Here is a 15,921-nt window from a genome sequence, read left to right as displayed (position 1 = left end):
GATGAGCATCTCATTGCTCAGGTACAGGATATTGTTAATACTAATAAGGTATCTCTTAATTCTCCTTTAGCTAATAAGGTAATTTCTTCGATTTCGGTTGATTTGGAGACTTTGGAGAATGACTTGGCTACTTTTCCCACCAATAACTCTTTTGAGCTTCTCAATATGGATAATAATTTGGTGGCTTCAGGTCTTGTGTCTTCTCTTGCTCCCTTGGTCTCATAAAAGGAGGAGGTTAGGGTAGATAAGGCACTTGTGGAGGTCACTCCTGGGCTTCCTTTGGTTCAAACCCCTCTTATCCCTACTTCACCCTTGTCTACTCCAGGGAAAAGGGGTCGCAAGCCTAAGCATATTAAGACTAAATTAGAAATCGATGCAGGAATTCAATCAACTATTCTTTCCTCTTTGGAGACTTCCAGAAAGAAAAGATCAAAGAAACCCTTTAGTCCACCTCTCACAAGAGCCTTAGCTACTAAACGAAGTCTGCATATGGTTTTTTCGGTTGGATTGGTTTCTCCAGTATCGTTGAATATTTCAAGGGAAGTTGATGCTTCCCCTCAGGTCCAATGAAGATTATATCCTGGAATGTTAGGGGCTTAAATGCCCCTAACAAACGACGCTTGATTAAGTCACAATTAGACTTAATGAAGTGTGATCTGGTGTTGTTACAAGAAACTAAGCTAAATCTGTCTTCGACTGATAGGTTATTTTCCTCTTGGAAAGTTTGGAATTTTTGCTCATCTCCCTCTTCTGGGGCTTCGAGTGGGCTGGCAGTCCTTTGGAAAGATTGTACTGTACATTTCTCATTAATTGCTTCCTCATCTAATTGGATGCTTGGTCTAGTTAAGAGCAGGTTGTCAAAGTTAAAATTCTGGTTATTTAATGTGTATGGTCCATCAAGGGTTCTAGAAAAAAGAACACTTTGGAATTACTTGGTTTCTCTTGCCACTCCTCTGCGGAATGTTTTTTTGATTTTTGGGGGAGATTTTAATGCAATTAATAGTATGGATGAAAAGGTTGGGGGAATCATCCCTAATAAGGGGGAATCATCCCTAATAAGCATGCTATGTCAGACTTTTGCAACTTCATTCACTCCTTGAATTTGGTTGATTGTAAACCTCTTAATGGGTCATTTACATGGACTAATATGCGTAGGGACTTTTGCCAAATTTTGGAAAGACTGGATCGTTTTATGGTTTCGGATAATTGGTTCAATTTGGGTCAAGATTTTGTGTCCTCAATTCTCCCCTTTACTAGCTCTGATCATTTCCCTATTCAATTTTCTATTTTCGAGGATAGGGCTCCTAGAAAGTTACCTTTCAAGTTTGAGTCAATGTGGTTTAGGGACCAATCATTTTTGCCTTCCTTAAAACATTGGTGGTATTCAGCTCCATTTTTTCCTGGGTCGTGGATGTTTCAGCTTGTTAAGAAATTGGGCTTTTTAAAGTCAAGGATTAAGGATTGGAATGTGATGCATTTTAAGAACATTTTTGGTGAAAAGGCCAGGATTCAGGAGGAAATTGAGTAGCTTAATGAAAGAATTGTTTCTTCAGGGTTGTCTCCTGCAATATATGATAAGCTAAAGTTGTTGAACCTGCAGTTGAGTGAGACCTTGGCTAGGGAAGAATCTTATTGGAGACAGAAGTCTAGGGATCTTTGGCTTTCTGAAGGTGATCGAAATACTAAATTCTTTCATTCCTCTTCTAAGCTCAAGAGACTTCACAATCGAATCTCTTGTATTCACGACTCTAATGGTAATACTCTGATAGATGAGGATGATATAGTCGCTGAAGCTGTAAGGTTATTTAAGTCTCTTCTTTCAGTGGAGCCGGTGGTGGTTGATGATGAGTTTGTAAATTCGATCCCCCCTTTAGTTTCCCCTGAGGATAATAGGTTGCTTATGGCCCCCTTTTCGTTGGTTGAATTGAAAGAGATAGTCTTTTCCATGCATCCGGAAAAGGCTCCGGGTCCGGATGGATTTATGGCCTTATTCTTTCAGAGATGTTGGGATTTTATTGGAAAAGATTTGTTGTTAGCCTTGAAGGAGTCTAGAAGGAATAGGTCGATCTTAAGAGAAATTAATACTACTCTTATAGCTATTATTCCAAAAGTAGATAATCCTACCTCTTTTTCGGACTTTCATCCAATTGCCTTGTGTAACACCTTATACAAAATCTTTACTAAGGCAATTTCGGTTAGGCTGTCTAAATTCCTTCCTCGGATAATTTCTTTGGAGCAGGGTGGTTTTGTGCCTAGACAAGAAACTCCTGAAGGTGCTATTGTAGCGCATGAAATCTTGCACTCCATATCCCAGCAAAAGGTCCCAACAATGATTCTTAAACTAGACATGCTTAAAGCCTATGATCGTGTTAATTGGCAGTCCCTGGTGGCGGTCTTGTATCATTTTGGGTTTTCGCATAGTTGGGTCAAGTGGGTCTTTTCATGTATGTCCTCTGCTCACTTTTCAGTTTTGATTAATGGTTCTCCCTCGCACTTTTTTGCTTCCTCCCAGGGAATTAGGCAAGGAGATCCTCTATCCCCTTTTTTGTTTATTCTTTTGGCAGAAGCATTGAGAAGCGCTATATATAATGCTACGGCTTCGGGTCTATGGTCAGGTATCAGAGTGGATGGCCTCCCTTCTTCACAATCTCATTTTTTATTTGCTGATGATACACTTCTGTTTGGGATGGCTTCTATGAGGGAAGCTCGAGTTATTAAGAAAATTATTTCTGATTATGTTGCCTTTTCTGGTTAAAAGGTTAATAATTAGAAGTCCAAAGTCTTTTTTGTGAATGTCCTCACATTAGTTTGGGACAATCTTGCCCACTTTTGGAGCTTTCATGTTGGGACCTTTCCCTGTATGTACTTGGGCATCCCTTTCTTTTTGGGTTCGGATAAGACCTCCTTTTGGGATAAAGTAGTCCATTCTATTACCTCTAGAATTACCTCCTAGAATCATAAGTGGCTAACAATGGCTGGTAAGATCCTTCTAATCAAATCAATGTTGAGTGCCATTCCTACATACTTGATATCTATCCTGCAGGCGCCTTCTCAAGTCATTAAGAAGATTAAGGTTTCCCTCAGGGCGTTCCTTTGGAGTGACAACTTAGGAGGACAAACAAAGATCCCTCTTCTTGCTTGGGATAAAATATGTCATCCCAAGGAGGTGGGGGGTGCAGGTATCCGCAACCTAGTTATTCAGAATAAAGCATTAGGGGCAAAATTGATTTGGAAGTTATATGCAAACCCCAGGAGTAAATGGGCTTCCATCATGCTTGCCAAGTATTTAAGGGGAGCACCCAGCGAAAGGATTTTTACTGCAACATCCCTTCCGAAGGGCTTTGCGTTTTGGAATTTTTTGATTTCTTGTAGGGAGGTGATCTTACCACATTTATCTTGGGTGGTCCATAATGGGAAAAAAGGCTTGTTTTTGGGATGAAGTTTGGAATGGGCATCCTGCTCTCTCAGCTATTCGTGACTGGTCCCCTTTACCGGATATTTTGTCGGATCTTTGGGGACCTTTTGTTGTAGATTATTTCAACATTGTCACCTTAGGTCCATGTTTAGTGGCTAAATGGAAGGATATCCCTCCCCTATCTATTAATAATGATATTATTTTAGCTTTTATAGAAGAACTTCGTAAAAGACCTTTACTTTTCCATATGAAGGAGGACTCTTTGGTTTGGGTTAAAAATGCTACAGGTTCCTATTCAGTTAAAGAGGGGTACAATTCTTTGGTTCAGGCCCCCTTACCATCTTGTTGGCCTACTAAGCTTTTTTGGCATCCTGCTTGTCTTCTAAAGGCAGGGGCTTTTGCTTGGTTGGCAGTCCAAGATAAAGTCCTTACTGGAATGTAGTTGGATAGACTTGGGATTACAATAGTTTTTCCTTGTGTTTTCTGTGGTTATTGTATGGAATCGATGGATCACCTTTTCTTGCTATGTCCTTTTGCCTTTGAGTGTTGGTATTGGTTGTTTGATATGTTAGGATGGTCTTCTGCTCTCTGTCCAAATCTACTTTCACAATTTATGTCATGGCCCTTGTTGTTTCCCTCTTCATTCTATTCATCTCTTTGGGTTGTCACTCCATCTTTGCTGATTTAGAATCTTTGGCTTGAAAGGAATTCAAGAATCTTCAAACATAAATCCTCATCTTTGATAGTCATAATTGGTAAAGTTCAAGCTTCCATTAGTGAAGTGGTGCTTGCTTTCATTCATAGAAATTTAGATCATCTCAAGTCCTTTTCTCATTGGGATAATTGGGTCACTTGGTGATGGTCTTTACTTCATTTGATGCCTTCTCATGGGGTTATAATAGATGGAGTTTCTTCGACTCTTAAGCGCGAGATGGCTAAATGAAGTCCTCCTCTTTTTCCTTCATTCAAACTTCAATTTGATGGGGCCTCTAAGGGTAATCCGGGGAGGTCTGGGGTTGGGGTAATTATTTTTTATCACTCCTCAAAGATCATCAAAGCAGTGGGTAAATATATTGGTCATGGAACTAATAATGTGGCTGAGTTTCAGGCCTTATCCTTTGGACTTGATCTTGCTTGTTCTTTAAACATTAAGGACATTGTTATTGAAGGTGATTCAATGCTGGTATTTCAAGCGGTTGCTAGAAAAAAGTGTCTCTCTTGGCACTTGCAGTATTTTTTAGAGCACATTCTCCTTCAACTAAATGGCTTTTCCACTTTCTCTATTTCTCACTGTTTTAGAGAAATTAATGCTTTCACAGATTTTCTTGCAAACAAGGCTGTTGTTGAAGGTGCTGATCATATAGAACTCGCCCCTTTGGATTTTGCTATCTCTTGCATGGAACTTCTCTCTTAATAGACCTTTCATTTAGAAACTTCCTTTATTCCCTATTCTTGGTGTGGTTGTCCTTTTCTCTGTTATATTCCGGATGAGGGACAGGTTATTTGGTGGTGTAGATGGCTCCTTATCTTGTTGTTGTTGTTATGGCTTTTGCTTTGGATTCTTTTATGGATAGGCCTCTCCCCTATTCCTGAGGGTTTTTTCCATCCTTCTCTACTTATTATATGGATGGGCATATGTTTGCTAACTATTCTTGTGTTGTCAGGACTGCTTTTACTTGGTTCCCTTCCGGCTATGGGTTTGTTCTTTGTAGGGCCTTGGAGTCATGCGGTGCATAGACAGTTTGGTCCCTTTTGGGTGATGACACTATTTTTGTGGACATGGTGGTCTCATTTTGGGGTGCCATCTTCTTCATTGATTCCTATAAGCTTTTTCCAAGCTTCCTTTATATCTAATGTGATTGTTCTTTGCAGGGCCTTGGAGTCATGCGGTGCATAGACAGTTTGGTCCCTTTTGGGTGATGACACTATTTTTGTGGACATGGTGGTCTCATTTTGGGGTGCCATCTTCTTCATTGATTCCTATAAGCTTTTTCCAAGCTTCCTTTATATCTAATGTGATTGATATTGTTATCAGGGGTTGTATTTGCGTTGCCTATGGGTTTTTGTAATGGGTAAATAGGCTTTTATTTTTTGAGCAATACTGAAGGGTTTTCTTACTGGTTCTTTCCCTTCAGTGCTCGTTGAACCAGACACCATGTAAAAAAAATATATAAAGATTTAATATAATTTTAGTGGTTCATCCACTTTTATCAAAAAAAATAAAAATAATATCACTAAATTTGAATATTTGCTCAATGATGACAAAATGCAACAAAATAATTAAATAAATAAAATATGTTTATTTATGTGAAAAGTAAATAGAGTAAATAGAGTCTTTATCTATGTCTAAAGAAATTTAAATTTAAATAGATAAATAATATTTAAACTTACATTCTTATCGGTTTCCCATCATTTATGACTATTTAAATAACATTAATTTTTAAAAAGTAATAAATGTAAGGTCAAGCTCTTTTTATATATCAAAATATAGATCTATTAGTAACATGACAAGGTTCCATGTCACAATCATGTATTAATAGTATATTTTATAAGTAATATTTGTTTGATGGTAGTATTTTTAATCTCTACCATCCATGAACACTTATTAGCAAGTATGTTTGACTAAGTTTATGTATAATAATTGATGCTCTGCTAAAAGGATTAGAAAATCTGTTCGATGACAACACACACAAGAACACAAGAAATGAACGTTAGTGTTAGCAACAAAAGATTATCCTAAACAAGCATATCAAGAGAGATATTAAACATGAAATAGAAAGCATACAAACATAGAATAGATAAACTATACTCCTCCAAATGCTAATCAAGATGCTCATAGTTGCTTCTCCCTTGTTCCTCTCCTCTCCTCTCCAAGTTCCACATGAGTGTAGCTCTCAGCTTTTAGCACTAGCCATGGATGCCACATGGAGATGCAAGTGTAGATAGTGATGCTATGAAAAAAACTCTATGCTAATACCAGTATAACAACAATACTCTAATGCTTCCTCCTTTGCTTGAGGAGAAGGGTTCTATTTATAGAAGAAATGGGGAAATGAAGGGTTAAGATTGGGCAATCTTAACAAGGGTTAGGATTGAAAGATATTCAATCCATGTGAGACTTTCAACCCAATCCCATGTTGACAAGTGTCACCATGAGGAGGCTTGAGAGGAGAGATAAGGAGCATTAAATGCTTGAGGGGACATGATGGTTACCCTAGGGGGTTGGGTTAGGGTTAGGTTAATGGATATTCCTTTTATCCAAGGGATAAATGAATGTGCAAGGGTTAAATGGCTACCTTAGTCAAAGAAATAAATTCTTTGAAGAGACCCATGAGTCAAAAGGATGGTTAAGTTAGAGGAAAGTTTCTAACCAAAGGTAAAAGGTGAGTTAACCATAAATGGTTATGTAAGAGTCTTTAATGGTTTGGAAGACTCTAGAGGTTAACCATTTGAAGACTTAAAGCCTTAAATGCCTTTCAAAGACTTTGAGGGCTTTGAGAAGTGACTCCAAGTTGCTTAGGAATGTGACAATATTTAGGGGATGGATTAGGGTAATTAGGAAGGGGTTAGAAGAATCTAGAAGGGGGTTAGGATTGCAAGTGGATTTAAGTGGGAGGAATTTTGGGATTTTCAATAAAAATAATATCATTTATTTCAATTAAATGGTGTAATTTGCATTTGGATAGATATTTAAATAAATATTAATTTATTTAAATGTAAATGTGAATTTTGGATTTAAATAAATATTAATTTATTTACATGAAAAAAAAGGAAGATAAAACATTTAAATGCTTGAAGACTTTGAGGGAAACCATTAAAGGCTTAAGAAGACTCTAGAAATAAGCCATTAAGTTTGAAGACTTTAAGGGAAACCGTTAAAGTCTTAAGAAGACTTTAAGGGAAGCCATTAAGTTTGAAGACTTTAAGGGAAACCATTAAAGGCTTAAGAAGACTATAGAAGAAAGTCATTGAGTTTGAAGACTTTAAGGGAAATCATTAAAGGCTTTGAGAAGACTTTAAGGGAAACCATTAAAGGTTTCAAGTGGGTGAGGATAAATAGGATTTTAAATAAATAATTTATTTAAAATAGTTGTGCAACTTGCATTTGTAGGAAAATACAAGTGGGTGGAGGATAAAGGTGATTTAAATAAATGTTAATTTATTTAAATGTGAGAGGTGGGATTTTGGGGGAATTTAAATAAATATTAATTTATTTAAATGTGAGAGAAGATTTAATTAAATAAATATGATTTATTTATTTAATTAATGGTCTGAATTTGTTAAGTGAATTAAATCAAATAAATTGAATAATTTATTTAATTAATAGGAGAAGAGGGTTAAGATGAATTAATTAAATATTAATTTAATTAATTATTGATTGATGGTTAAATAATCAAATAAATACTAAATATTCATTTAATTAAGTGGACAGATTTATGTGACTACAATAATTAATACTTATAAATATCATAATATTTACTTGTTAGGGTAGAGTTTAATAGGCCTACTTTTTTTTAATGGATATGAGGTGGTAACAATTGTGCCTTGACAACTCATGCCCCACTTTCTTGCTTGAGCGAGTTGGGACCCCCCTTTTGTTTTGTTTTACTCTTTTCCTCCTTTCCTCATTTTTTTTTCTTTTGTTTCTTCCCTTTTTCCTTGTTTCTTATCTTTCTTTGTCTTTTTGAGATTTTAGGGATGGGGGTATGTTTGCTACTTGCTCAATTTAGTTGCCTAGTAGCCTTGATCCCTGACCCCCATTCCTTCCTTGTGTGTTTGTCTATCGGGCGTCAGGGATGTTCATCCTTGACCCTCGATGCCCTCCTTTGGGGATCGGGCATCAAGGATGTCAAGGATGCATATCCTCATGCATCCTTGACACCCCTTACTCGTGTGACCCCCGAAAAGGGAGCCAAAACCCTACCTACTCACCATACACACATTTAATGTGCCCTATACCTATAAAAGTCATACCTAGGAGTTCATTTTTTCATTTGTCACAATTTGATTATTAGAGTTGTTTTTTGACTCAAAGAAGCAAAGAGACTATTATTTTGGATCTCAAGTGCAATCTTTCCATCCTAAGGCCTCATATTAGCAATAGTGGGCGTCGAGGCTAAGATCAGGTAGATTTTGAGGTGGGGTTGTTTGCGTTTTTTCTTTCTTTCTTTCTTTCTTTTGTTTGTTTGAGCTTAGGGTAGTTATGCGGATCCCTGGACATTTTCCCCTTTTTTTGTATGTTCTTTATTATTTGTTCTTTTCTTTCCTAGTAGGATTCTGCAAAGTCCTATCCTCGTCCTTCCATGATTCTAGGGTGGTGATGTTTCAATTTTCTTTCCTTTTTAAACTCAACACCTTTTGGGAAATTGTGGATGACCTAAGTCTTGATGGGATAGCAAGATGTGGAGATAGAACCCCTTTGGCAGGCTCAAGGGAAATGAAATTGGATTGTGAGAAGAATTCTTGATGAATCTAGGGTTTTAGTGCCCTTAGGATGGTCCAAAATAGAAGGTTTTATTAAGTAGGTTTTGGGTTCCTAGGGGACAGTATGAGATATGTGAAAAATAGCTCTAGTATTCGAAGAGATTGAAGTCGAAAGCTTGATTTAACACCTCAACCCTTGGGATACATGAGTGAATACTTGATGGCCCATGGAATTTAGAGATCCTTAATGTAAAATGGATTAGGGATGTGACATCCCCAATCCTCGACTCCAATACTCATATAAGAATCAAGTGTCAAACATGTCACATGCTTGATACCCCAAAAGGTGGACCGAAGATGTTGTTGAACTAAAGGCAGGACTAAGAGAGGAGGGATGAATCAATTCTGATTAAAATTAATTATTTAACACATTAAAAATTAAACAGCAACACACAATCAACACATCAACACCAAGATTTATACGTAGAAAACCCAAACATGGAAAAACCACAATGAGGACTTTCCCATAAAGTATACACACTAGGTATACCAGATTACAATGAAAATAGCTCACTACTCCAGACTTGCAAACCAAGGCTAATTTCTCTTGGGCAAGATACAGAAATGACTTGCCAACCTAATGCTAACTACAATAGGGAAAGATACAAAAATGATTTGAAAAGAAGGATGTCCTAATCATGAAGTTGTCCTAGAACTCTACATCAAGTGACCAACAACTTAGACCTCATCGATCAACATTCTATCTCACACTTATGCCATAGTCTCAAACATATTGCATATCATTTAAACACAATTCTTCTTCTCTACTCTTCACTGAATTTCGCTGACTATCTTCACATCACAAAATTCCTCTTGCTTTCTACATATCCACAACTCTCTCTTACATTATTTAAATACAAGATGGATCATCAAACCTTGAACCAAGTCATCTTGAAACAAAATACACCTTCTAGACCAAAAACTCACTTCGATCCACTCAAGGAGAAAGAGGGGACCAAAACACATCTTCCTAAGATCAATCCATCGATCCTCAATCACCAAAATATAACCAAAATCACACCAACACGTAACATGTCCATATAAGCAATTAATGGCCAAAACATACTCTCCAATACAAATTACTCTTATCTGAATCTCCACATGCTATGGTGAGACCCATAACACATTGAATTTCCTCCCACAAATCATATCCAAACCAAAAGGTAGGATTAACATCGAATACCACAATCGGAAATGAAACATACAACGACATCTAAAGAACACAATGATATTTCTGGACCACCAAACTAATATATCTATAATACCAAAAAACATAACCAAAGAGGATAACAATACCAAGCAACATCAACAACACTTCTTGGACCCGAACGCTTCCAGAACGACCAATAGAATAACTGCAACATCATTACAACAAGATATCTTTATACCATAGACTTTCTGGACCAACAACTATCGAGATTAACAACTTTGATATCAATGACAACCACATCAACACATTATCCATTTTTGTGCAAAATTGGTGATATCTTAGGAAAAGGTGGTGCCAATGAAGTATAAATTCAACAATTATCTTCCTCATACTAAGTTGGTGTTGGTAGATAGGAATGTCATTGATACTAACCTGGGGCACATAGACTTGTAGGATTTCTTGAGGATAATGTCAAATCCAAATGAGAGAATAGTTTGCGCTACATCCCTAGTTTAGTCTAGATTAGTACAAGTTGCAGGCTTCCCAGTTTCATTGTAGTATCCAGAGTTGGTATTAGCATGTGCTCTAAACTACAAATTAGAAGAAAGAAGAGTCTATACCCCATTGTGAGAGATCATTTTTGATATCTCCCCTGAATAAATTAAGGAATTATTTAGCATCCCATGACATGATCAATATGCTAAGGTTATAGTGGCTCGTGGGGAACAATACTATGAGAATGAAAAGAATTTAATGACATGCATCAATGAACAATTATTCAAAAAGACGAAGAAGACCCAATAGTTAGAATAAATAAAAATGATTCATAGAGCTTACCTACATATAGATTATAAATATTATGTCACTCTCTTAAGTAGAGTGGCTAGCCTACCAAATGTCAAGGAATTCACGTTGTGGATGCTCCTATTCATAAAGACTATTGTAATCGGAAAGGAGTACATTGATTGGGGGAGAATGATAAGTGACAATATAGATGAGAAACTAGTCATGGTAAATAATGACCCTAAGTTCTACATGATATCATACTTGTCTACTTACTAGCTTCTCAAGCCGCTTATCTAGGACCGAGAAATAAAGGATCACTTAGTGATCTAAACATGAGAGTGTATAAACATTACCCTCAGCTGACTTTGGAGAGGAGAGTAAAGAACCATTATATTGTCTTGATTAAGTAAAAACAGGTGATAGGGAGGTTGCTAGGTAAGTGCTCAAAAGGCCAATTTGAGTCAAAAGGCCATAAAAGGAAACAAGAGGTATTGATTGTGTCTACTCCTAATGTTTGCAATAACAAGTTTAGTAACACTTGATAGGTCTCTCTACAAGTCTTCACGATCAACCTCCCTTCTTGGTTGAAATTCATACCCTTGCTCTAGCTTACTCCAACTCCTCACTTCACCCATCTACACATTTATCAATCCCTGGCTTACTGGACATCCAACTTATTGTTTTCAATGTGCATTAGATAGTTCCAACATGGTCATGTAGGGGAAACAAGGTTCTGTTCAAGTTTGACAACCAACTTAGTTTAAGGCTCATAACCCTTAGCTTGCTCAATACACCAAACAAAGGGTCAAATCCCCAAAGTTGTCTTCACGTTGTCCAAGGTCTCAAAAGTTACTTGTTTCATTGTTTTGGAGTGATCTCATAAGGTTTCAAAAACCCCAAACTCCTCCTTATATTTGGGTTTATGCATTTTGACAAAAACAGTCAAATGTGTGTTATGCAGTCAAAAGGGCTACTAGCCCGTGGAGGCCTAATTGGCCTAATTTTTCTCACCTTTCCCAATGATGGGATTATTGAACACGGGAGAATTTTTGGATGGTGTGGAATGGGTCTTATCAAATATATTTTTGTGGTTTTAGGCTCCCTCAACCTGGCTCAGTGACTGTCCACAAAGTTTGGCTTAAACATAGCGTTTAGTGAGGGTTTGGGTGCTTCCACCATAGATTCTCTCTACCAAACTTGATTCAAACTCCCACACTACTAGGAGACCTCTGCCACAAAAAATTAAAGCTTCCTCTACCTTTGTTAGTCAAGCATTATGCCAAACATTTGGCAAACAACTGAGAAAAATGAAGAGAAATGCCACTGTGATTGTTAAAATGTTGTCCTTCGACCAGTCAACTACTGCTAATTCTTTGGACCTGCATAATGAAGAGTTTGAATTGGAAAGATACCTCAATGAGGTATGAAAAACACTAGATAATCTTCCTATTACATTTCCTTCTCAGTTACAAGGCTTGGATGATGCTTTTGAAGGATTCCATGAGCATTTGACAAACACAATTCACAAAAACAGTGAACTCACTGTTTTGTTTACAAAGTGAGAATGTTTAATAGGAACAAGCTACTCTAACAAACCAAGGTGATCTTCAATACCCTTGGCCATATGTCCAGACCTCTACCTCATACATTTGTTCACTCCAAATTTCTTTTGGGTGCAAATCTTGAGTTTTTGATCATACTATTAGCCAAGTAATCAATACTTGCCTAGTATTCACTCAAGTCCTCCTTCCAAACATAATTTTGACATAAATTAAAGCATATGTACACTATATACATGAGTACCAACTTTACTAAATCCATTTTGTGGGATCCCAGACCTAGATTAGTCAAGTGGTGGCATTTTGGAACCTCAAACCCTTGACAGGGCAGTGAGCACACAGAAGTAACATAATTTTGTACAAACAAATTGCCAAAAGAAACCAGTACAACAATCACTTGGAGATAATTGTACAACTACTATGCACACTTTACCAAGGTACAGTATGGACTAGAAAAGCTACAGTACAAACTGTTATTTCAAAGAAGCAAAAAATAGTGATAAAAGCCAAAATTTCATAATTTTTATTAGGAATCTCTTGCTCTTACAATAACCAACCTTATTCAAGGAAAAAGGAGGTATTTTTATATTCCATCCAATTAGTTATTAATCCATGTATGGATAGGAGGCTTTCACAATTGCATTCTTCAAGAAAAACCCAAAAATGACAACTTTGACAACTTTTTGCAAGCCCAAATGACAACATTTCTTGCTCAAAAAGACATTTTTGACAATATAACCTTATTAAATTGTCTAAAAACATTAGAAATGATTAAAAGCACTTATTAAACATGTTTTAATGCTTTGGAAAGCATTAGAAGACCTTTTTGGCAATTTTGCACATTTTTGCCAAAAATTGTCAACTGAAAGCCTGAAAGGCAAAACTTGACCTCTTGAGCCCAAAAAAAGATCAAAACCACTAGAAAAGACACAAAACAACCTAAAACAACATTATAAACATGAAACAAGACATTACAAACATGAAATCATTAAATACTCAAAAAGGAGAGTTTTGGTCAACTAGGTGCTCCTGCACCAACAGGTTTTTGAAAGGAACCCGAACCGTTTACATAGCAAGAGAGTCAAAGAACTAGAAAAGACTGTGCTTGATCACTTCAGAAATAAAAACTGATCCCATTCGAACAAAAAGGGATCTCAACACACATAACATGAGGAACAATAAAAAGATAGCGAAAGGAAAGCACAAAGACAACACAAAGACAGAGACCAGGACATAGACCGAAATCAAGACAGCTAGATATTTTTCATGATATCTTCAATGTGGACCACCATCCATTTCATGTTGTCTACAAAGGTCTTTAAATCATCCAGCTCATGACCTTTGATGTCGCCCTTATTCCTGGTATTAGCTCTAGTCCTCTGCTCGTGACCTTTTTTGTCTAGTCGATCCTTGTCGCCTTCTTTCTCTTTGATGTTGTCAAATCTGTTAAGAAAAATGTTCATGTTGTCCACCGAGGCTTTGAGAATCTAGAAGTTTTGTTCAACTATCTTCTTTACAGTGAGTTTCATCCTGTCAATTATGCTACCCATATTGTTCATAGCAATTTCCATCCCTTTCACCTCCTTATTCTCTTCCATCTCCTTAACCTTATTTTCAATTGCAATAATTTTGCTCACCATGCTTTCAATGGATTCAACATTATTAATTGCTACTGCCAACTCTTTAATATTTTCAGTCAAGGATTTGTCGCCTATCGTTCTCTTTTAACAACATTCATATCTTTCTTTAGGCTGCCAATGTCTTTCACCATTGTGTTGACGGTGTCACATAAACCCTTAATACTCTCATTTTCTCTAGCACAATCCCTAGATTTACCCCTTTTGTCCTCTTGATCCTCTTTATGCAGACCTTCAGTGTTCAAATCCTCATTGTTGCCCACAACCGACATCTCTTCCCCCTCCTTATCCTTCCCATCATCATTTTTATTCTCCTCTGCCTCTTTATCAAAATTAATCAAAATTTGATTAATATCTTTGTTCCCTCGCTTGTTGATGTTCTTCTTCCCCTGGGTTTGCTTGTCGGTGTCTTTCCCTTTCTTATTTTTGATGAATTTACCTTCAAAGGACTCGGCCTCAGACTCTAAAATATCTGAATCAACCACAATCATTTTCCTCTTCGCCTTGTTCCTCCCCTTTTTACTTGGCTCCTCTGAATCGCCTTCAGTCTCCGAGTTGAAGTTAAAACTACTAACCTTACTCTCTGTGTCCTCATCTCTTGCATTTTTACCTTTAATAGGTTTTTTAATGCATTTACCTTTCAACACTTTATAAACAAGAGCCATAAGATCCTGGTGAAGATATTGTCAATGATTCTTTTGTGTTTGAAATAATAAGGACTTTGGAAGGAAATTTTGCTAAGAGGGTAAGTGTACCAAGATGGTGTGCAAAAAGGGGGGTATAAGTGGACACTTTTTTTCTTCTTCTGAAATTAGGCAAATCTGAACTTAGAGGAGAAAGTTGAGAGCTACCCACTCAAGATATGAAGATACTCAAAGAACAAAGATTGTAGTACTCTAAATCTAGTTTCCAAACTACTAATTTTTTTCAAAATTGGATAAGATTAAGGGGGTCAAATCCTTCATGCATGAAAAAACAAACCCTGATTTTTTCTGAAAAACATAACATGGAGTCTGACGTGCACATCAAAAAGTCATAGCTATATTTAGTATTTTGACAAATAATTTGGCAGAAAGATAGTTAAGAGTGAGCACTAGAAGTTGTGTATTTTTTTGTAATTTTTTGTTGAGTAATTTTTTTTTAATGATTTTTCAAATCGAGGACATCTTGAAAATCAGTTACCTATTCGTGCGTGAAGCATAACTTGCACCAAAACAATCAAAAAATACAATTTTTTTTATAAATTCTAAAGAATCAAGTGTACTATTATAATAGATATAGTTTTTTAATCTGGATAAGTAAATTAAAAGTTATTAAAAAACTGGTACATGTATGTCTCTGAGAACTATGGAGACACCGGTAAAAGAAATTCAATAATAATATGTTATTGTTGTTCAATTTTTTTTAAAAATATATGGCTAGAAAGCACAGAAGATGGGTGAAAATATGGTGGCAACTTTAGAAATACCCACTTGATGAAGTGTAAACCTGATGATGACAAAAAGTCAAGAAACCAAGTTGATAAAACAAAACACATCAAAAAGGAGGGAAATGGAGGGAAATCAAACTTCCAACCCACAACTTTGTCCCAGGCTTATTCACACGCCTAAACATTTAAAAGCACGTATGGGATCCTTGTACTATAAGCAACACGTACGGGGTATTTTTAAAACAAAACCGCATACGGGGTGTCTTTACAATAGACAACGCGTACGCGGTGTTAAAGATAAAACGTGTACGCGCTTCTGCTTGTGTTTAAAATGTGGGTGTGTGCATACATATATGTATACATGTATAATATGTAAAATATGTATATATAATGTGTATATATATAATATATAATATATAATATATATTATATATAATATATAATATATATTATATATAATA

The 15,921-nt window shown here is 36.4% G+C and overlaps 1 protein-coding gene across 1 annotated transcript; it reads right to left on the bottom strand.

Annotated features, from left to right (window-relative positions):
- Positions 1 to 14,105: 14,105 nt before the first annotated feature.
- On the bottom strand, positions 14,106 to 14,696 carry LOC131858340 (uncharacterized). Its single transcript, XM_059211552.1, has one exon. It carries the CDS (start codon positions 14,694 to 14,696, stop codon positions 14,106 to 14,108), a length of 591 nt encoding a protein of 196 aa, XP_059067535.1.
- Between the last annotated feature and the right edge of the window lie 1,225 nt (positions 14,697 to 15,921).

This window comes from Cryptomeria japonica, chromosome 9 (genome assembly GCF_030272615.1).
Source record: "Cryptomeria japonica chromosome 9, Sugi_1.0, whole genome shotgun sequence".
NCBI classification, from domain to species: Eukaryota; Viridiplantae; Streptophyta; class Pinopsida; order Cupressales; family Cupressaceae; genus Cryptomeria; species Cryptomeria japonica.
The sequence above is the reverse complement of the archived record's forward strand: the minus strand, read 5'-3'. Positions and strand labels throughout refer to the sequence as shown.

What these genes read in the sequence shown, in the direction of transcription:
- LOC131858340 (XM_059211552.1), bottom strand. Translation starts at nt 14,696, where the DNA reads ATGGCTCTTGTTTATAAAGTGTTGAAAGGTAAATGCATTAAAAAACCT.